This window comes from Helianthus annuus, chromosome 5 (genome assembly GCF_002127325.2).
Source record: "Helianthus annuus cultivar XRQ/B chromosome 5, HanXRQr2.0-SUNRISE, whole genome shotgun sequence".
Taxonomy (NCBI): Eukaryota; Viridiplantae; Streptophyta; class Magnoliopsida; order Asterales; family Asteraceae; genus Helianthus; species Helianthus annuus.
The window spans coordinates 7,277,900-7,300,135 of record NC_035437.2 but is presented as its reverse complement, the minus strand read 5'-3'; the positions used below and the strand labels follow the sequence as shown (position 1 = coordinate 7,300,135).

General features: G+C 35.4%; 3 protein-coding genes across 4 annotated transcripts; 2 read left to right on the top strand and 1 right to left on the bottom strand.

The window, feature by feature from the left end:
* Nucleotides 1-609: 609 nt before the first annotated feature.
* Nucleotides 610-6,641, top strand: LOC110939833 (chaperone protein dnaJ 6). Its single transcript, XM_022181405.2, has 8 exons — nucleotides 610-1,365; nucleotides 3,612-3,710; nucleotides 3,802-3,903; nucleotides 5,147-5,206; nucleotides 5,293-5,399; nucleotides 5,483-5,565; nucleotides 5,633-5,723; nucleotides 6,265-6,641. The coding sequence occupies exons 1-8, from the start codon at nucleotides 1,255-1,257 to the stop codon at nucleotides 6,461-6,463; spliced, it is 852 nt and encodes a 283-aa protein (XP_022037097.1). The 5' UTR covers nucleotides 610-1,254; the 3' UTR covers nucleotides 6,464-6,641.
* A 2,284-nt stretch (nucleotides 6,642-8,925) lies between these two features.
* Nucleotides 8,926-14,695, bottom strand: LOC110939832 (carboxyl-terminal-processing peptidase 3, chloroplastic). 2 transcript variants are annotated; one of them, XM_022181403.2, is made up of 11 exons: nucleotides 14,104-14,695; nucleotides 13,236-13,317; nucleotides 12,549-12,679; nucleotides 12,359-12,445; nucleotides 12,194-12,272; nucleotides 11,668-11,756; nucleotides 11,434-11,589; nucleotides 11,250-11,336; nucleotides 10,580-10,729; nucleotides 9,761-9,868; nucleotides 8,926-9,288 (listed from the first exon to the last, which is right to left on the bottom strand). In XM_022181403.2, exons 1-11 carry the CDS (start codon nucleotides 14,476-14,478, stop codon nucleotides 9,031-9,033), a joined length of 1,602 nt encoding a protein of 533 aa, XP_022037095.1. In that variant the 5' UTR covers nucleotides 14,479-14,695; the 3' UTR covers nucleotides 8,926-9,030. The 2 variants fall into 2 exon arrangements, with proteins under 2 accessions (XP_022037095.1, XP_022037096.1); XM_022181404.2 differs by lacking the exon at nucleotides 11,250-11,336 and having other exon boundaries at nucleotides 14,104-14,683.
* A 2,110-nt stretch (nucleotides 14,696-16,805) lies between these two features.
* LOC110942577 lies at nucleotides 16,806-17,723 on the top strand. The gene has a single exon (XM_022184349.1). It carries the CDS (start codon nucleotides 16,806-16,808, stop codon nucleotides 17,721-17,723), a length of 918 nt encoding a protein of 305 aa, XP_022040041.1.
* The last annotated feature ends 4,513 nt before the right edge of the window (nucleotides 17,724-22,236 follow it).

Below are 22,236 nucleotides of genomic sequence, written 5' to 3'. Positions count from 1 at the left end.
AAACATAGAAAATAAAACTTAAGTCGACTTAGGACCCGCACATTGCGCCAAACCTGGCAAACGGGAAAAAATAGACAATGTAAAAACGTTGAATCACACACGCACCGTTGCGCCATGTTAACTTACAAAATTTAGAGCATAGCGTAAAACAAAACGTAAAAACGTCGAACTATACACGTACATTGCGTCGTGTTAACTCGTAAAATTCAGAATGAAACGTAAAATGAAAATTTTGAGAAGTATATAAAGTATAGCGGACAAAGTTGAAAGTAAAAAAAGTTGTGAGGTTAAAATGAAAAAGAAGAAAACTTTTGGGTTGAAAGTAAAAAAATCAAGGACTTTTGGGTTAAAAGTGTAACATCAATTTTTTTTTTTGAAAATCCCCCAAAGCATGGGGTACAACACATCAATGCACAAATTTGTTGCTAATTTATAATATGTTAATAATATGAAAAGTAAAATAATAATAATGATTTCCTCACGCTTGTTTAAATTGTGCCTCTAGATTGGAAATTACCAACTCAAGTTTCGATGTACTTCAACTAACTTTTTTTAATAGCACACGGAACTTTATTGACCATAAAAACAAATGTATTGCAAATAGCACACATAACATAACTAACTAGTGCTGTAGTGCATTATGCATTAAATTGCATTTCAAAGATCATCTTCCTCTCTATGTCTCCCTTTTTCAATTCTAATTTCTGGAGCTCCTCCGTTATTCCCTGTAAGTTCTTTCTGTCCACCGGAATACTTTTTCTTTGTTCTACTCTTTCTTCTTTGGTCACGGGGTGCGGCGTTAATATTTCAAGGGGTGCGGTGTTAATATTTCATATGGGGCGCATCACGCATATATACTAACCGAAAAAAAGTCATGGGGTGCGCCCGCCCCCCTTGGGGACAACCTAGGTCCGCCCCTGGGCTTGGGCCGACCCTGTTATTATACAGTTTAAATTGTTCAACCTGTATAACACACGGGGAACTAACCTAGTTTTATTATAAGTTAGATTAGATAAAACTTTACAAATTAAAAAATAACAAAAAACTTGAAATTAGCTAGAAACCTAGCTTTAGCCGGAGCCACACCCCGCGGGAAATAGGAAGAAGATGGCGGGAAAATGAAACCCTGGAAGGTTCTGGTCCCGAATTACTTAAAACAAACACCCTGCTAGCTAGCTAGCAGTATACATCCTCCTCTGATAATATATATACACGTCAACTGGGTCTTGTTATACGTACGTTCTCTGCTTTGAAATGGGTAAAAGAAAGAAGTCAAACTCATCATCGATTCATGAAGAAGAAGAAGAAGACCAACAAAATCAGACCGAATCTTCATCCTCTTCCAATGATAAGAGCTTGTACGAGGTATCTTCTCTTTTATTCAATTCAAAGATTGAGGGCCCCTTTTGAATTTTGATTTCCTATTAAATTAGGGCTTTTTTATTAAATAGACATTGATCATTCGAAGCTTACTATTTTTTTTTTTTTTTTTTTTTGTGAATTGTCTAAACCCTAATTTTTGTTTTAACTTGACATACACATGACCCAAATTTTGTAATCGATCACTGTACCAAAGCACTTTAGGCTATCATTTTGGGGCTGCAAATAAACCAAACGTTAGGCGAACAGTTGTTCGTGAATCGTTCGATGGGAAGTTCGTTTGTGTTTGTTCGTTTAATAAATGAACATGAACAGAGGTAGCGTTTGTTTAATAAATGAACGTTTGGTAACGTGTTTGTTCGTTTCTGTTTGTTTATGTTGGATAGTTAATTAGGGTTTTTAACAACTATATTTTGTCTAATACAAAAAAATTACCACTAAGATATTATTTAATAAATAATAAAATATTTAAATATGTTTATCAAGATTATGTCTAGTATCTTGGGCGGATCTACGTCATGTTTGTGTTGAAAGATTTGTGTTAGTTTACGTTAATGAACACTTGTTTGTATCCGTTTGCGTACATGAACATTCGTTTGTTTTCGTCACAGTTCATGAACGTTCGTTTGTGTTCGTTTGCATTCGCATTTGTCCAATACCTAAAATTCACAAACAAACACGAACATGTTCATATCCTTAATGAACAAACACAAACGGAAAATTCCGTTCGGTAAGTGTTCGTGAACACATATTTTTCTTAACAAATGAACACAAACAAGGTCTTGTTCGTGTTCGTTTGGTTCGTGTGCAGCCCTAGGGCTGCGTATATAATATTAGAGATCTTATTGTTTCTTTGTTGCTAGATATTTATATGTTTCAACTATTTTTAGACTAGTGTATTCTGTAAAAAAAAAGACCTAAAAATTGTGTGTCTAACAGGGTTACATAGCATATACAGAGAATAATATATGATAGTTACATAACTAGTCTGTTAATATAGAATGCAGAATGTTCTAAAGGTAAACTGTATATGTGCGGTCTGATGTGGCACCTTATGTAGTTGACTGGTATTTGAACAAATTGGACTATGATTGCAATGGGCCTAAGCTGTTTAAATATGATTGACCAAATTTGACCATTGATTGAGCAATGGGTTTGACTGTTTGAGTATTTGAACAAATCTGACTAGAGATGATGAGAATATTTTATAATTTAGTTAATACATATTATTTTTAAGTAATCTTTTAGTTTTCTTTTAATAACGACTGTCTCGCATACGTGATGTGCGCGCATCACACATCGGCTTTTGGGATTAAAACGCATTAGATCTCCACCCAGTTTTAAAATCCAGATATAGATTGCAGAAAAAGGTTAACTATATAAGAATATAATCCTATGCAGTTAATATTGGTGATATATTGGTTACATCGGTCTCCTAATTAAATAATTGTGTCAAATATCGGTACCGATATTATCCGTGATATTGACCGATATATCACCAATATTTGACCGATATATCATTGATATATCAATGAATTATTGGTGTTAAATTGCTATATGTATAAATTCTGCATGATATTAAAATTACCGATATCCACCGATATCTCACCAAGATAAACCTATATCTCAAATATCGGTCCTTGACCGATATCCGATATTTTACCGCATTAACTGCATAGATATAAGAATGTTTTATTTTACTTCATTTAATATAAGTATTTAATGTTACTATAAGGGTACATTGGTAAATCTACATAGATCATTAATTTGTAGTTTTCCTTTTTAATAACTAACAACAATAAATTTTTTGTAACTTATCTTCAAAATATATTTTTTCAAAAAACTAAAATAAAATAATTTAAATTGTAGGATAAATTACGAGGTGTATAGGATAAATTACGAGCTTTTTAGGATAAATTTCAATGTTTAGGATAAATTTCGAAATATGTAGGATAAATTTCGAAATATGTAGGATAATTTTTTATGTGTGTAGGCAAAAAAAGTTAGTGTGGAGGATGATAATCTTTATGACTAATTAATTAGTCAAAGATGATAATAAATGAGATAAGTGAAAAAACTATTTAATGTTTTACAAAATTACCCTTTGTACTTTTTCTTCTCAATTATATTTTCTTCTCAAATGAACCTTCCCCTATAACTATAACTGTCTAATGTTTACGTATATGGTTGGGAGTTGGGGATAAATTCTATCTTGATTCTGTGTCTTGTAGATACTTGGGGTGGAAAAAACTGCGTCTCAACAGGAAATAAAAAAAGCATATCATAAGCTTGCACTGCGGCTACATCCTGACAAGAATCCTGGTGATGAGGTGAATGTTCGAGTCTCATTGCATCAGTTACATCACATGTAATCGTTCAGACAGTTTAACCGTTTGTTAACTTGTTCATATGCATATACAGGATGCCAAAGAAAAGTTTCAGCATCTGCAGAAAGTTATTTCGATACTTGGTGACGAGGAGAAACGCGCAGTTTATGACCAGACTGGATGTGTTGATGATGCTGTGAGTATCGTTCTTCACATCATATCATATTGCTCCGAGTTTTGTTGATTGGATTCGTTTTATATAATTTTACTAGGATAGAACCCCGTGTATTACACGGGGTGAATAAATTTAATTTTATATATTAAATAATAAAAAGTTATATATTTATGAAACTCGTATATTGTACGGGTTAAATAAATGTAATTTTATATATCAAATAATAAAAAAATTTATATCTTTAAAAACCATATGTATTACACAGATGAAATAAATGTAATTTTGTATACTAAATACTAAAAACGTTGTATCTTTAAAAAACCCGTGTATAATCGGGTTGAATAAATCTACCAAATGATAAAAAAAATTACATCCTTAAAAACCCCATATATTACACGTGTTGAATAGATCTAAAAAAGAGTTATATCTTTAAAAACCATGTGTATTACACAGTTTAAATAAATGTAATTTTGTATATTAAATACTAAAAACGTCGTATCTTTAAAAAACCCGAGTATAGTCGGGTTGAAAAATCTACCAAATAAGAAAAAAAATTATATCCTTAAAAACCCAGTGTATTACACGTGTTGAATAAATCTATTTTTACATAGCAAATGATAAAAAGTTATATCTTTAAGGGGGTGTTTGGTGTTGCGTTTTCAAAATAGATTATGCGTTTTCAAAACTGCGTTTTGAAAAAGCATGTAGGTACATGCTTCTCCAAAACTACGTTTTGGAAGCAGATAATCACTTTTTCATCTAAACACTTTTTTAGATTATTTATGTTTTACAACGCAATAATCAAATAATCACTTCAAAACGTAATCCCAAACACTCTCTAAAAACTTCGTGTATTACACGGGTTATATAAATGTAACTGTGTATAGTAAATAATAAAAAAAAAGTTAAATTTTTAAAAACCCCGCGTTTTACACGAGTTGAGTATAATTTTGTATACCAATAATAAAAAAAGTTATATATTTAATAAATTAGGATAACATTTAATATTAGTTTATTATTTATATATTTAATATAAGATAAGTAGGAAAGATAGATATTTGATTTAAAAATATATTAAATTAACAATTTAGATTTGAGGATAATATTTTATTAAAGTATGATAAGATTTAATATTAGTTTATTATTTATTTAGTTAATATAAGATAAGTATATATATTTAAGGATACCTTAATGAATGACACGTGTCCAAAGTTGGTTTTCTTTTATTATAGTAGATAGAAGATTTTATTCTATTCTCTAACAGGATCTTGCTGGAGATGTGGTTCAAAATTTGAAGGATTTCTTTCGAACTATGTATAAAAAGGTACGTCAAGACTTCCCAAAACATATATAAATGCTACTATGTTTCATTAATTTGTATATAAGATTGAAACACAAATAATTGTGTAGGTTACAGAAGCTGATATTGAGGAGTTTGAATCCAACTACCGAGGATCCGAGTCTGAGAAAAACGATTTGCTTGATCTTTACAAGAAGTACAAAGGTCGTATGGACAGGTACATATGTAAAATCATTTTTAAACCAATGGTTCGTTTCGTTTTGAGATTCGTTTTTTTCTAACTTCTATAATTTTCCACAGGCTCTTCTGTTCCATGCTATGCTCAGATCCTAAGCTTGATTCACATCGTTTCAAAGATATACTCGATGAGGCAATTTCTGCTGGTAAGTTTAAGATGCCAATTTTCCCACAAAAAGACGTAGATTTTGTAACATTAGTCTTACTCTGCAGGAGAATTGAAGTCAACCAAAGCTTATCAAAAATGGGGTAAAAAAGTTTCTGAAACAGAACCACCCACAAACCCGTTGAAGCGTAGGGGAAAGTGAGTCCTGTTTTTTTTTTTTTTTTTTTTTTTTTTTTTTTTTTTTTCGAGTAAACTGCCATTTTGGTCCCTGTGGTTTGGTCACTTTTGCCACTTTAGTCCAAAACTCAAACCTTTTGCATCTGGATCCCTGTGGTTTCAGTTTTATTGCCATTTTGGTCCAAAAATCAAATCAGATCATATTTTTCTTATAAAATCCTGCTATTTTGTTCTTTTCCTCAGAGGCAAAATGGTCATTTCTTTTTTATAAATAAATACCAGATTTTATAAGACAAATATGACCTGATTCGCCCCTGAGGAAAAGGACAAAATTGCAGGATTTTATAAGACAAATATGACCTGATTTCATTTTTGGACCAAAATGGCAATAAAACTGAAACCACAAGGACCCAGATGCAAAAGGTTTGAGTTTTGGACTAAAGTGGCAAAAGTGACCAAACCTCAGGGACCAAAATGGCAGTTTACTCTTTTTTTTTTTGTGAATTTGGGTCTCGTTAGGCTAGTTATGTTGTTTTGAATTCTGACGTTTGACTAAATGCAGGCCAAAGAAAGAGTCGGATGATTTATACGCTATTATTTCACAAAGGCAAAGCGAAAGGAAAGGACGGGTAGACGAGATGTTTTCGTCTTTGGTGAGTAAATATGGCGGAGGTGAACCGTCTTCAGAGCCTACCGAAGAAGAGTTTGAAGCTGCAAGGGAAAAGCTCAAGAAACGCAAGGGTTCTAAGAAATCTAAGTGAAACTTAATCGAATTGTTATATTATCATTTGGGTTGTCTTCTGGTTCTATCGGTTGCCTTCCGAAACTAGTTTATTAATATTTCGTATCGACTCTATATCTGTTTTGATTTTAAAGTTGAACTAGATTCTGTCTCCAGCTAGTGGTATTTATGGTCCAGTTTATTCTGTTTTGACAAAAGTTGTAGGGATATTAACAACGGTTTTGAAAGCTGACAAGCCAAATTGGATAATCTCAAACCAGTTAAACTGACCAAGATTTTAATGGTTTTTATTATCTTATGAATGAACTGGTTGGAGGGTAGGGCTGTAAACGAACCGAACGAACACAAACAAAGCCTTGTTTGTGTTCGTTCGTTAAGAATATTATGTGTTTACGAACGGTTCATGAACACTTACCGAACGAGATTTTTTGTTCGTGTCTGTTCGTTAAGGAAATGAACGTGTTCATGAACGGTTCACGAACACAAACGAACACAGATAAAATCGACGAAGTTCAATTGTATTTTTCGATGTGAATAATAAGAAAAAAAAGGTGGAGGTAGGGTTTCCTATTTTATTTGTTTGGGTAATGAGATAAATAAGAATTAAGGAATATAAAAGGTTTAGTTAAAATAAATAATTGCTAAAAAAATTAATGAACATAAACAAACGAACATGAACGAATGTTCACGAACACGTTACCGAAAGTTCATGAACGCAATTGAACGAACGAGATAGTTGTTCGTGTTCGTTCATTTAACTAATCGAACATAATTTTTTGTTCATGTTCGTTCATTAACTAAACGAACGAACGTAAACGAACTTCCTGCCAAACGGTTCACGAACTGTTCGCTGAACGTTCGGTTCGTTTACAGCCCTATTGGAGGGTAAAAAAAAAACTATATTTGCTATGATTTTAGAACACTTAAGGAAATTTAGTGTCTTACATCACTTGCTTGATTATAAACAGAAAAGAAGAGTAAGTCAACAGAACTTCTTAGCTGCGTTGTTTAGCTTCTCCAATGGGACATTCGGTCTGCTTAGTTTATTTTTTTTCTTGTATCATAGGCTGGTTCAAAATTGAATCGAAAATTTTTGTTTTGGTTATGGTAATGGCTCAAAACCGAATCCAATCGCCCTGTACATACCCTTAAAATCACCAACATAAGTGTTATATTCTCCGCCGCATCGTTTGCGAACACCGGTCTAATTGCAACAAAATATAAAGAAACTTAAAAAAAGGTAGATGCACGGTACCTCTGACCGCGGAATGGATCCCCCTTCCCAAGCTAGCGACCTGATAACGCTGCCTGACGGTAAAACCCCTGCCAACCCGAGAGGCTGAAACATGTGTCGAACCCGTGACCTCAAGTGTCCTCAGGCTGGTTTAAGGTGGGGGTCGATGGCCACTGGGCTGACACCCAATGGTTCAAAATATAAGGAAAAGTACCACAATTAATTATATTCAAACACCCACTCATCTGTCCAACATTTGAAAACCACAATGAGGGGTCTCAAAACCCCACTAAAACTAAAAGTTAACATAAACGTGTACACCCCAGTTGCCAGCCTCCTCTCTCACCCAATTGCCACCATTGTGTTGTCACATCTCAACACTCTCACCCCTCAATATAAACCACTTCATCTGCATGCTTTCTTCCAACCCTCTAACTAACCATATTCAGTCATCAACAAAATGGCCCATGTTACCACCACCACCATCCTCTTCTTCTTCATTGCAGCATTAGCCTCTTCAGTATCAGCAATGGCACCCGCACCCGCTCCCGACACCGGATCCGGGTTCGCCTCACCAGTCCCGGGCACCTTCATTGGACTGGCTTGCATCCTAACTGCAGTAGCTCACTTTAGGAACTGAACTAGATCATCTAAGAGGATGTGTGTTATTATATTATCTAATTATATTATGTTTTGTGTGTGTGTGTCTGTGTGTGTTGCATTTTATGTAATGCAAATGGATCTCTGTAACTGAAATCAATATTTGTGTTGTATGTGTTGCATTTTATATTGTTGATGTTGAACAACAATCTACTTCAAATGTAGAAAACTGGATGTTTTCCATTTAATATATCTGGTTTTAATATTTAATCTAGTAGCCATTATAATCATTTACATAATATAGATCAAAATATATAACAACCTATTAAATAATTAGTTGGTAATTGTTGGTGGACCATATTACACTTATTAACTAATTTGGTTTCCTCTTGTATGCTTGTATAAGGAGACTTATGTAGAGGTTCTAAGGTTAGACACATAACCTAATTAACATAACATTAAGAACTCGCCTCCTCTCCTAAACCGAACTCCCTATTCGGTTTCATCATTACCATCATCAGTTTGCACCCTAAGGAGGAACCAGATCTCACCTTGACTAAGATGTCAAACTCTATGGCTTCTTCCCTCACTGGATTCTTCACTGCACTGTCTGCGGTGACAGGTATGTTTTTATGTTTTCCCTTATGTTTAAACAGAACTAATCAACAGTTCATCAATATACTCTGATTACAACTATATATATATATACACACAAATACAGATATAATATTTACAGGATTCAAATTAAGATTTCAGGATGCAGAGCCTTTAGATTCTTGATTATCCAACTCATGTTCTGCAACCAAAATGCAAGAATCCCCTTCCAAAGATGAAGAAGAGACTGCACTTTTCTTTCTTAAAAGCCCTGATTCTTTAGGTGCATTCAGCATCTCTGTTGTGCACTGAACATCTGGTGTTATCCCAACTTGATCTATGGTATGAAGTGCTGGTGATAAGTATTTCGCAACCGTAATGAAGAGAGCCGATCCGTCGTGTAATTCGGTCACACTCTTCATCAACATATCATTTCATCAAGTTAGCATATGGTTTATAAATAACAAGAAACAGTCTGCAAATCAAAAGATTCAAAGAAGAGTTAAATGCCTTTTTAGTCCCTGTGGTTTGGGCCACTTTGCCAGTTTAGTCCAAAGGTTTCATTTTTAACCTGTGGGTCCAAAAATGTTTCACAGTTGCCATTTTAGTCCACTGGGTTAACTTCGTCCATTTTTTCTGTTAACGAGAAGGCCAATTCGGTCATTTTATATGGCTGAATTGCCCTTTTAGTTAACAGAATTACATACAAAATGACCAAATTGGCCTTCTCGTTAACAGAAAAAATGGATTAAGTTAACCAAGTGGACTAAATAGGCAACTGTGAAACCTTTTTGGACCCACAGGTTAAAAATGAAACCTTTGGACTAAACTGGCAAAATGACCCAAACCACAGGGACTAAAATGGCATTTAACTCTTCAAAGAATTACCTGAATTTTTCCTTTCCCAAATGTTCTGTTGCCAATAAGCTTTGCTCTACCATTGTCATGAAGTGCACCTGCCAAGATTTCACTTGCACTTGCACTCCCTTCATTTACCTATATTCAAGAATGAAGATAATTAGGCCTTTAAACGTACCAAACGTTGATGAACTGCTCGTGAACTTGTTCTGCGGAAGTTCGAATAAACGAACGAACATGAACACAATTTTTTGTTCATTTAATTAGACGAACGAACATGAATGCATGTTTTGTTCGTTCATTTATGTTTGTGAACGTCCGTTTATGTTCGTTTATTTACATTTTTTTATGTTTGTTCCTTTATGTTCGTTTAAATATAAATACATAAGTAGTTATATTTATATGAATATGAAACATAAAACAAACTTTCTAACTACTTATATAAACATAACTACTTGTTAATTGGCTTTATAGTAATAAAAAATTACTATATGTTCGTTTATGTTTAGTCAGTTATGTTAATTTGTGTTCATTTATGTTTGTTCAATTATATTCAGTTGTGTTGTTTATTGTTTGTTAAATTATGTTCGTTTACGTTTGTTTGTTTACTTTCGTGAACTATTCGTTTATGTTTTAAATGAATGAACATAAACGAACACGCACATGCCCAATTTTTTCTTAATAAACGAACACGAACAAAAAAATGTGTTCGATTATATGTTCATGTTCGGTTAAAGTTAAATGAACAAACACGAACATGTCTTTGTTCGTGTTCGTTCAGTTCATTTACATGCCTAAAAATAATTGAATAAACTTTATTTCGAAATCTTGAAAATCGATGAAACTTACAAGAACGACTAGCGGATCATGTGTGAGAGCGTGTCCGTTGATCATGTTAATAGGCAGCATGTTGCCGTCTCGATCTATCGTGTTTACAAGAGTTTCATCTCCATCTAGCCATATTTGTGCAACATCAAGTCCAGCTTTGACTAAACCACCCTGCAGTATGTTCATTCAAGTATGATTTACAGAAAGGTTAAACAAAACATGACCATATGTTGTTTTTAAAAGAGTAAACTGCCATTTTGGTCCCTGAGGTTTGGTCACTTTTGCCACTTTAGTCCAAAATTCAAACCTTTTGCATCTGGGTCCTGTTGTTTCAGTTTTATTGCCATTTTGGTCCAAAAGTGAAATCATGTCATATTTGTCTTATAAAATCCTGCTATTTTGTCCTTTTCCTGACCATTTTGCCCCTGACAAAAATGACCATTTTTCCTAACCATCCTGCTATCTTATCAAAATGACCATTTTGCCCCTGAGGAAAATGACAAAATAGTAGGATTTTATAAGACAAATATCACATGATTTCACTTTTGGACCAACATGGCAATAAAACTAAAACTACAGGGACCCAGATGCAAAAGGTTTGAATTTTGGACTAAAGTGGCAAAAGTGACCAAACCTCAAGGACCAAAATGGCAGTTTACTCTTTTTAAAAAGTTGATTTTCGGGTACTTGCCGGATTGTTTCTAAGATCCAAGATGTATGACTCAACACCTTGATTTTCCAATTCGTAAATCGCGTGTTTCATATCATCAGCAGCAGTCTGTTTACAACACTAGTCTGATCAGTTTAAGATACGAAGCGAATTAACTGTTCTTAATGTAACATAGACTAAAACTGGATTTTAACAACTGGGTCACCTGGGAAAAAGCTAACAACTTTACATATCCAGTTTTGGACACATGACCGTCGGGAGTTCTATGAGGAATAATGGCACTTGATATCGGAGAAAGCTTAATGAACTCACGAGGTAATCTAACCTCTCGAAAACTGGAGTCAATCGCCAACTTTTTGCCCTGTACAAACACAATAAAGATCAGAACTTTTATTCGTTTTGCACATATCTGTAACAACATTCAAGTTGGTAAGCTTACATTATGAACTTTGACCGTAACACTGGTCCCGACATGACCTCTGAGCTTCTGTGCAGCTGCCTCACCGCTAATTCCGTTAAGTCTTTCACCTGGTGGTAAACAAGATTCGATAACTTGCATTTAGATATTGTTGTTAAATAGGTAAACAAATAAATCCTGAATGCAGAGGCGAAGGATAGTGGGTGCCCGGGGGTGCACCCGCCCACCCCAATATTTCGGTTAGAAGTGTACAAGTTTTGATTTTTCGTCCGAAAATTTTAAAATTATATAGGATCACCCCCCCCCCCCCCCCGATTTTTTTTCCTAAATTGTATATCCTAAATATTTATAAACTTTGTATATAAATGATGGTTAGTTTGGTAAATATACACTTTGTTTTATTTGAAACTATTATTATTTGACCCGACCCGAAACATAACGATATGAAAAAAAATTTTGGGTCCCATCACTTTACGCCCCCTCGAAACTTTTGGTCAACCTTCGCCACTGCCCGAATGGGGATTAGAGGTGACAGCTATTATTATACCATTGATCTCAACCAACTCATCTCCGACATGGATTCCGGCTCGATCGGCTGGGCTACCCTCAACACAAGATAGTACAACCTGAAACAAGATGCTCAACGTTTCAGCATTGTAGAAAATCGTAATCGATCAAGAAAATATGTCGAAAAAAAGGATGTTACACAAACCAGATGACCGGTTTTTGGTTCAGTATTGACAAAGAGACCGACTCCTTGCACGTTTCCATCACTTCCAATTCTGAAACTCTGGTATTCCTGCTTGTTTGAGTCATAACTCAGCATTAGATAATACAAAAAAAAAAAAAACTAAAAATAATGAAAGTTGATCTTGTGAAAACTTGAACTCCGGTTGATGTACCTTTGGACTGATGATGCGAGTGAACGGGTCTCCAAGAGTAGAAAGCATTCCTTTGATCTTGCTATATGCTGCATCAGCTGTTCTAAGAGGAAGCATTTCCACCATTGTTTGTTGTAGCTTTGAGTCCCAATCTGCAAAACAAGTTTTATTTCTGGAAAAATTACAAGTTTTGTCCTTTATGTTAATAGCACTTATCAGGTGGTGTCCTTTTTAACGAATTTTGACAAGTTTTGCCCTTTACAAGGAATTTTGTTGCACGTTTTGTCCTTTAGACTTAACCCAGTTAGATTTTCTTGTTAAATCTTGTCACCCAAGGGTATTTTAGTCTTTTTACCCATTTATTTCAAGTGTCAACCATAAAATATTTTGTTTTATTCTTTTAAGTATTATTAAATAAATGGGTAAAAAGACTAAAATACCCTTGGGTGACAAGATTTAACAAGAAAATCTAACTGAGTTAAGCCTAAAGGACAAAACGTGCAACAGAATTCCTTATAAAGGGCAAAACTTGTTAAAATTCGTTAAAAAGGACACCGCCTGATAAGTGGTATTAAGATAAAGGACAAAACTTGTAATTTTTCCTTTATTTCTCTATCCATATATCAAATCACACAATATGATATATTCCACCATCATCTTATAAATGAAAACAAAACAAGAGTTAAGCACACAAACAAATTACTCTACCCTGATGATTAAAAGTTGGATCAACGAACGTCTCTCTGATCAAACCCCAAGTCTCCACAAGCGTTCGCTGTACGGCATTTACCTGTCAAACCAAATTATCATCTTATCATATTAAACCATTCACAATAAGACACCCAAAAACACCAAAAAAAAAACATGCCTAGTCAACTGTTACGTCACAAAAAACACTCATTCTTCAAAAACACAAAAAACTCAAAAAAAAAAAAAGCATGCCTAGTCAACTGTTACGTCAGAAAAAACACTCATTCCTCAAAAACATAAAAACTCAAAAAAAAAAAAACATACCTAGTCAACTGTTACGTCAGAAAAAACGCTCATTCTTCAAAAACATAAAAACTCAAAAATTAAAAAAAAAAACAAAAAACATGCCACATTGTCAGAAAAAACAATCATTCTTCAAAAACATAAAAACTCAAAAATTAAAAAAAAACATACCTAGTCAACTGTTACGGCAGAAAAAACGCTCATTCTTCAAAAACATAAAAACTCAAAAACTAAAAAAAAAAACAAAAAACATGCCACATCATTACCACCGTATTAATTTTTAACCGTTCATTCTCTCCCCACATAATACATATATTAACAGTAAACTAGGGCCCACCACTAGTTAGTTTTTTGGTGTTTTGTGGAAAAACTAACACAATAAAACATCACTTAAAAACGAGTCTAACAATAAGAAAAACATGGCGATGTGGCAAAAACGCTCAAAAACGTCCTATTGTGGATACTCTTAGCTCTTATATTCAAGCTAAAAAAAATCAAACTTGGAAGAAACCCATACAGGCAAAACATCAAACACCTTATCTGCACAACTCAAACAAACCACCAACAAGATATAATCAACTACCTCATGAGTCCGAGAAGCCGGGAACGCTATCGTCAAAGACTCAGCCATAGCCGGAGAATCCAAACACACAGAAACCGCAGCAACAACCCCAATCAAACCTCTAGCAATAGAATCAACCAGTTTCCTATTAGATTCAACCAATTCACCATTTCCAACTTGTGGGTTCGTTTTTGTTACTTTTGTCTTAGGTAAAGCTTTCGCTACCGGCAATCCTTTACACCTGCTACGAGTAATACGATAACGAGTAACACTGAAACAAGAAAATGGGTGTTTGTAGCACGTAATTGAAGTGGGTGTTTGAGGGATTTTGGTGTAGATTGATGAAACGGGACAAGGGGTGTTGAGATCAAGATGAGATCGGTGGAGAGTGTTCATGATTTTTGGCAGGTTTCTTGGAGAAAAATGATGGAGAAACAACTGGAAAGAGAGTTGAAAGATGAATCTTTTTTGTTTGTGGTGTGTGAGTTTGTTGCGTAGGCGTAAATGTATGTTGGAAGTGGAAGTATCTGAAGAGCCTCATGTGGGCCTCCACGTGGATATGCAGTTGTGGCTCCAAGTGTGAAGACACTTGTGATGAGATTTTACTATTTTGAATAAGTTTGAGATTTCAATTTCTAACTCCCACTGTTATTACGATAAATGATATTGGTGGTAGCAATGAAGTTTAGAACTAGGTCTCTCTGGAGGTCGCTAGTTTGAAATTGAGCCAAACCAGGTTTTATTACAGTGGGTCTTCGGGCGGACGGGTTTTTCCCGGAACTGGTGGTTCGGGTATGCATCCAACTCTGACCATTACGGAGGAAGCAATGCATTTGCTAGATTGAGAGCATCCCAGAATGTTTATCCAGTGATTTAGTTAGCCGTTCAAAAAAAAATTAGAGTATGAGTAAGCGTAGTCATTTAAAAAAAAGTATGTTTTTATGAAAATTTAGAATTATGAAGTATTTTCAAATTGGGTTATTGGATTTAATCACCCCCAACTATTGGTTATTGGCCGCTGCCACCCTTAACTATCACTTTGACGTCCGTCACCCCCAACTTAACACTTAGTGTATTTTGTCACCACGTCGCTAACTGATCACTAACTTTTGATGTTGTTTTTATACTTTTAGGGGTGTCATAGGGATCTTATAAAGGTTTTAGGGATCTTTGGACACCCCCAAAAGTATAGTAACAAGCTCAAAAGTTTGTGATCAGTTAACGACGTGGTGACAGAACAAAGTAAGTGTTAAGTTGGGGGTGGCGGACGTCAAAGTGATAGTTGGAGGTGGCAGCGGCTAATGGCCAATAGTTAGGGGTGATAAAATGGAATAACCCTTTCAAATTTGATATGATGGGTATAAAACATGCATGCCTTACACAAGGGTGGAGCTTTATTGGGGCTGGGGGTGCCTCGACCTCACCGATTTTTCACTCGTAATGTTAAGTTTACCGATTTTTTTTTTTTTTTGTAAAATATTAGATTTTTAAGAGTCCGGATCCCATCGATTTAGATTTTGAAAGTCCAACTTCCACCGAGTTTTCGTTCAAACTCTCCCAGTGGCCTTACATATTTCTACTTCATGCTATATAAATTATAAAGCATAGAAAAAGAACTCACATATTTGTCATTTAGACAAAACCAAACCAATACGGAAATACCTAAAAGGTTGTAATCAAGATGGCTATTGGTACCCTGGGTTTGACAAGTGTGATCATTAACTACCATAAGGTGTTAAAGATGTAGTAGTACACTGTCTTAAACTACAATAACTTTGAAATTTTTAGAATCCGTTCATGCATGTCCTCACATATTTGGTTTTTTTCGTTATCTATATGAAACTTTTGTTGGAAACTAGACCCTTGATCAAACGCGTAAAACACGGTATGAACGAACTGTTCGACTCTTATATTATTTATCAATGAAAAACACACAAATACAATAACCCTAACCATCTATTTATACTAAATTCATTCTAGTCATATCCTAACTCAAACACTATTAATATAAATAAATAAAGAATTAATTACATAATTAGTCCCTGTAGTTTGCACAAAATTTTACAAACTGCCAAATATAAAGTCTTTTAAAACAAAGTTAAATGTCATTTTAGTACTTGTGGTTGGGTCATTTCATCAGTTTAGTCCAAATGTTTCATTTTTCGCCTATGGTTCTAAAAAGGTTTCACCGTTGCTATTTTAGTCCACTGGGTTAACTTCATTCACTAGTTCTGTTAAAGAGAAAGGCAACTCGATCATTTTATATGTAATTCTGTTAACTAGAATGACAATTCGGCCAAATAAAATGACCGAATTGTCTTTATTGTTAACAAAAAAATGGATGAAGTTAACACAGTGGACTAAAATGGCAACGGTAAAACCTTTTTGGACCCACAGGCGAAAAATGAAATCTCTGGACTAAACTACCAAAATAGCCCAAACCACAGAGACTAAAATAACATTAACTCTTTAAAACATTATAAACATCCAAGATATTAGCGTGATGGTAACATGCAAATGCTTTAGTTTGACATAATAATTTAGCAACTGACGTTTACAAAATAGTGTTCATAAATCCAACCAAAACGTTACGACGATTCAACCCCATTGAAGTTATTTCGTATATTTTTACGGATCAAATTTCATACTTCGAATTTCAACCAAATAGTTTCCAATCCATTCCTATTAACAAACGTTTTGCTGGGATTTGGAAGGATATTGGTATGCTGGAGAAAGACTTTTCACGGAGCAACTTGTCGTTGGAAGCCAATCTAAAAAGTGTAATTGGCAACGGAATATCTACTCAGTTCTGGGTTGACTTCTGGATCGGTACCGGACCGCTTAAAGATTGTTTTAAAGACCTGTTTAGGCTGGCAAACAACAAAAATGCAACAGTAAGTGAGTATTTTCAGCAGGGCAGCCCGGGTCAGTGGGTTTTGCAGTGGGTTCGCGAGCCTGTAACGGCTCAGGAGCTGCAGCAAGTTTGCGACCTGCAACAACTTTTGTCGGGGGTTATGTGCACTAATAAAAAGGACGGTTGGGTGTGGAAAGGGGCCGAGGACACTCCTCTTTCAGTGGCTTTTGTTCGGACAAAAATTCAAGCTGTGGACTACCAAAATGAGGTCGAATGGCCTCTTTGGAACAAATGGATATCCCCTAAAATTAATATATTTTGTTGGAGAGCGTCAATGAACCGTATCGCTTCAAAAGAAAGTCTTACGCATAGGGGTATCTTGGTAGGGGATACTCTCTGTCCTAGATGCGGCATGTGCGAAGAGTCCACTATCCATCTTCTTTGGGATTGTTTTTTTGCTAAGTCAGTTTGGTGGGAGATATTCATATGGTTAAAGATTCCCTTTCCGGTTCAAGTTTCTTCGTTTCAACAAATTCTTGGCGTGGCTTTGGGGATGAATGGGTCGAATCGCTGGAAAAAATTAATAGGGGCAATTATGCAAGTGGCAGCTTGGGAGATATGGAAAGCGAGAAACGAGAAGATCTTCAAGGAACGGAATGTTCATTTTATTCGAACGGCCGACGTCATTAAAGAAGAGTCCTTTCTTTTGGTGTCTAGTAGATCGAATTTATGTAATCTCGTATGGGATAGGTGGAAAGAGTTTAACATTCGTGATGTAATGTTGTAATTTCGGGTTTCACCTTCTTGGTGGCCCGGTTTCTATATTTTATATAGAAGTTTTGCTGTTCAAAAAAAACATAGAAAACTTCTTTTCTTAAAAAAAGTTTTTCTATCCGATTATTGATTTTGTGTACAAGTAAAATTTCACACGATTTGAAAATTATTTAAGTTTGATTGAAACGAAAACTCAAAACCTAATCGGTCATTAATGATAGTTATCAAGGTTTTTAGTTTGTTGATTGAATTATTTATTACATGTTTCATATACTTTCTGAATCCATTATAAAATCAATAAAAAGTATTGTTAATTCAATGCCAAAAATAGTTCTAATTTTCAAATTTCACACAAAAGAAGGATATCCAGATGGATAAAAATTGTAAATATTATTCACAAATAATAGTAATTAAAAAAAAAAAACTATACTAATAACGTATGAAGGTTTCTAATTTCTTGTAGGGTTTCAAAAATCGGGCATGTCTTCGAAAAATCTATCCAACCGGTACGCTTGCATCCTCAAGTTATCAAGATTCGGAATAGGTCCAGGAATATCAACCATCGATAGTGGCGGTAGAGATTCACTTGAATGATGATCGAAAGGTGCCACACGACCATCCAAACGTTTATCTTCGGTCTTGACACTTTTACTCGCACTCGACGAACAAAGATACAAATCGTTAGGTGATAAAAGATTCCAAGAACCATTGGCAACCAATTTTCTAATCCTTTTGGTCCTAGGTTTTCTGCCTATTGTTGCAAATAAGGATAACAAGTTCCCAACATTATCATCGTCAATAGGTCTTTTACGCGGTCTACCACGACCACGTTGAACCTTATTCATTGGCATATAAGTTGTGATCAATGTGTTATATGATTAGTATAAGAGAAAGGAGGGTTTTATATAGTATCTAACCACCGGAACAAGAATAAGATCAATTATAGTAAAAGAAGGATTTGGTGCATATAATTTGTGATCGATGTGTTATATGATTAGTATAAGAGAAAGGAGGGTTTTATATATTATCCATTAGATCAATTTTATTATAGTAAAATAAGGATTTGGTGATGGGAACTTAGTCAGTTACCAAATTTAACTTATGTTCCTTGGGGAGGAAGTAATAAAAAAATAAATCTATTTTATTTCTATTATTATTTTATCTTATATGTTTGTTTAAATATAGCAACTTTATTTATAGAAATACGAAGATGATGGCTTGCATATACAAGAAGTGAATAATATATTGTTCTTAGTTAATCTTCTAAATGTTACCATAATCTTTTTTTAGAGGCTCTTACCTAGGAAGAATTCAATTCCTAACATGGGTTAAAACTAAGAATATATTGATGTAATTTAAGAGTAAGAGTAAGAGTAAGAGTAGAAGAAGAGTAATATTCACCGTTAAAATAGTTACAGTTAAGACAAACCCATTGGAGGTTATCGGATGTCCTACGCACAAAACATAAACATGATTTACTTCAAGCATTATACGGTGTCTTTTTTTTAACGACAAACTAACTGAATCCTAAATACTTTTATGTGATTTGAATTTCATCCATATCATTTGTCCGTTTCGTGCCCTACCCTCAGGTGTTACGAATACTTGAGTGCATCAACCATTGGGTTTTGATGTTACTTTGCATTCGTCATTTGACGTCAACCACGCCCTCTTTCTACCTGCCCAACGACCATCTTAATTTTTATACGAGTAAAATGCCCGGATAGTCCCCGTGGTTTGGTAAAATAGGGTGGGAGTTGGCTACAAAGTCCATTTTTCCTACAAAGTGTAAAAAGTCATAAAACACCATAATGTCAACCATAAAACACACTCAAAACCCACAAATAACAAAGTGAAGATTACTAAAACACCATATTTGTGGGTTTTCTGTTGTGTTTTGGATGATAAGACTTTGATTATTAAATGACTAACATTAGTGTGTTTTATGTTGATTATCATGTTGTGTTTTATATTCATAGTTCTAAGATGGTGTGTTTGAAGTTTTATGGATTGTTAGGGTTTGGATATTGTGTTTTAACGATCTTCACTGTGTTATTTGTGAGTTGTGAGTGTGTTTTATTACTGAAGCTGTGGTGTTTTATGACTTTGTACACTTTGTAGGAAAAATGGGCTTTGGAGGCGAACCCCACCCTAGTAAAATAATACCTATAGTCCCCAACTTTTGGAAATTACATTCATGTTCCCTGTGGTTTATTACTTTGTAATCCGGATAGTCCCTAAGTCAACGGGCGTTCGTTCCTGTCGTTAAATGTAGTCACGTGCTGTACATGTAAGGGCATTTTCATCCATTATTGCATTAAAACCCCCACACCTCATTATTAATGTGACACTCTAGGTTTTTCCGAACGAACACCTTGTAATATTTTTTGTGTATATAAATATTATTAAATGAAAACGTGACTTTTACATGATATGTGTGATATGTATGGAATATATATATATATAATTGTATGAAAGTCGAGACCACGACCCGAGACCATGACTCGCAACCACCCGGTTGCGAGTGGGCCACTCGGTCTCGAGTGGGCCTTTGAGCCGTAACCGGTTTGGGCCGAAACCCCAAGCCCAACCCGAAAACCCCCTTGTATAAATCCCAACCTTCTCCTCATTTCCCTCATTTGCTACACAACATACCCACACTTCTCCTATTTCTCTCTCAACTAGAAAACCCTCAACAAACACCACTTTCCTTCTCCAAAATCTCGGTTCAAGCAAGGATCTCGGACAAGAACTCGGTCAAGATCATCACTCGGACACTCCATCTTCTCGATTCCTTTCTCTTTGTTTTCGGCTCATTCTTCTTCCTCACAACCGGTTAGTGTTAACTTTATGTATAAAAGATTTATGAAATGTTTATGAACTAGAAATGCTTGGTTAGGGATATTATGCATGATCTTTAGGATGATTTGTGAAGTTTGACTATGTGTAAACTTTTATGTGTAAAATACTTGTTACATGTTCAAAATGACTAGTTGTATGTTCAAACTAAATAGTAGATAATTTGGAGATGAATGATGGATTCTTATGACCAAACATGTTCTTGTATGAAAAATGTTATTTAAAGATGATGAATCTAGGATGGTGTGTAATTCATGAACAACTTGGTATGTGTTTTCTTGTTTTTGCATCATGATCTTGTTAAAAACATATGATTTTGGCTCATAAAATATGGTTATATTTGACATGAAAACCCTAGAAAACTTTGAATATAGGATGAACTTCTTGAATGTGGTTTGAAGATTTAAAAATGGCAAAGTTTGATCTAAGTTTACTAATAATCAGATTAGGCAAAGTGTTTGTAGAAACCTTATTGGTTGTTTCCTAATCTGGGTCTGAATTCTTGGTACAAATCGGACTGATGGTTCTGCATCATCACGTGTGCATGAAAGTGACGGCATTCCGACTCGCAACCACGGCATTACGACTCGAGACCACGCCGTTGCGACTCGCAACCAAAGCGTGACAACTCGAAACCACACGATTGCGACTCGAGACTACGTCGGTTGCGACTCGCAACCACAACACGATGACTCGAGACCACGGTTGCGACTCGCAACCACAGCGTGACAAGCCGAGACCACCTAGTTGCGACTCGAGACCTTCTGGTTGCGACTGGGCTGTCCACTTTGGTTATTGGGCCATTATGTGTATCTTGGGCTATCTGTTGACTGGATTATGTGTTGCTGTTGACTGCTTAAATGTTTAGGCCGGCCCAATAACCCCATGACTGTTTGCTTGTGTGTATGCTACGTGCCAGTTATGTGTATAGATTTGTATGTGAATGCTTGTACACCGAACCTGACCTATGCCGGTAACCATGTTAGGACGTGGTGACCAACGTGATTGACAAGTAACCTAAACCTACCGAGCAACCCAAGGTGAGTTCACAACTTAAAAGCATGCGTCCCGGTGGTTTGGGACACGAGACTAAAACGACCCTATCCCCTTGTAAAAGGGGATACCATTTACATTCCTTCCCTAGTTACTGGGAACAAACTTACTTTTCCTTCCCTTGTATTGGGAAACCTTTTAGTTAATTACTGTTTATACGGAATGCAACCAAACGGCACTAAACGCAACTCTATCACTCAAGTCCCTACTACATAATACCGATTAGTCGCCGGGGCCAGGCGAACGGGTTATTAGTTGATAGCGCTATTTAGGTTTTACCAGCCTCACACCGTGCCCTGGTTTGGGATCGGTCGTGAACTAATGTACTCAGGCATCCGTCAATGATGATAGAACATTGACATCGGGGCATCCTGCGGAAACGCATTCGGTTACCTAGTGTTCGGTATTGGAAAAACAGTTTAGTCGCTAACTTTTGGGGTAGCTCCCCATGGCATGTATAAACGGATAAATTAACTGGTGAAACAAGTTTTTGGTAATTAAAACTGGACAACTAGTGAACTCACTCAGCATTATTGTTGACCCCTTACTGCATGCTTTGCAGGTAACCAGTGACGAAGGAGCTTGCTGCTTGGGAATGAGTAGTGTCTGTCCAC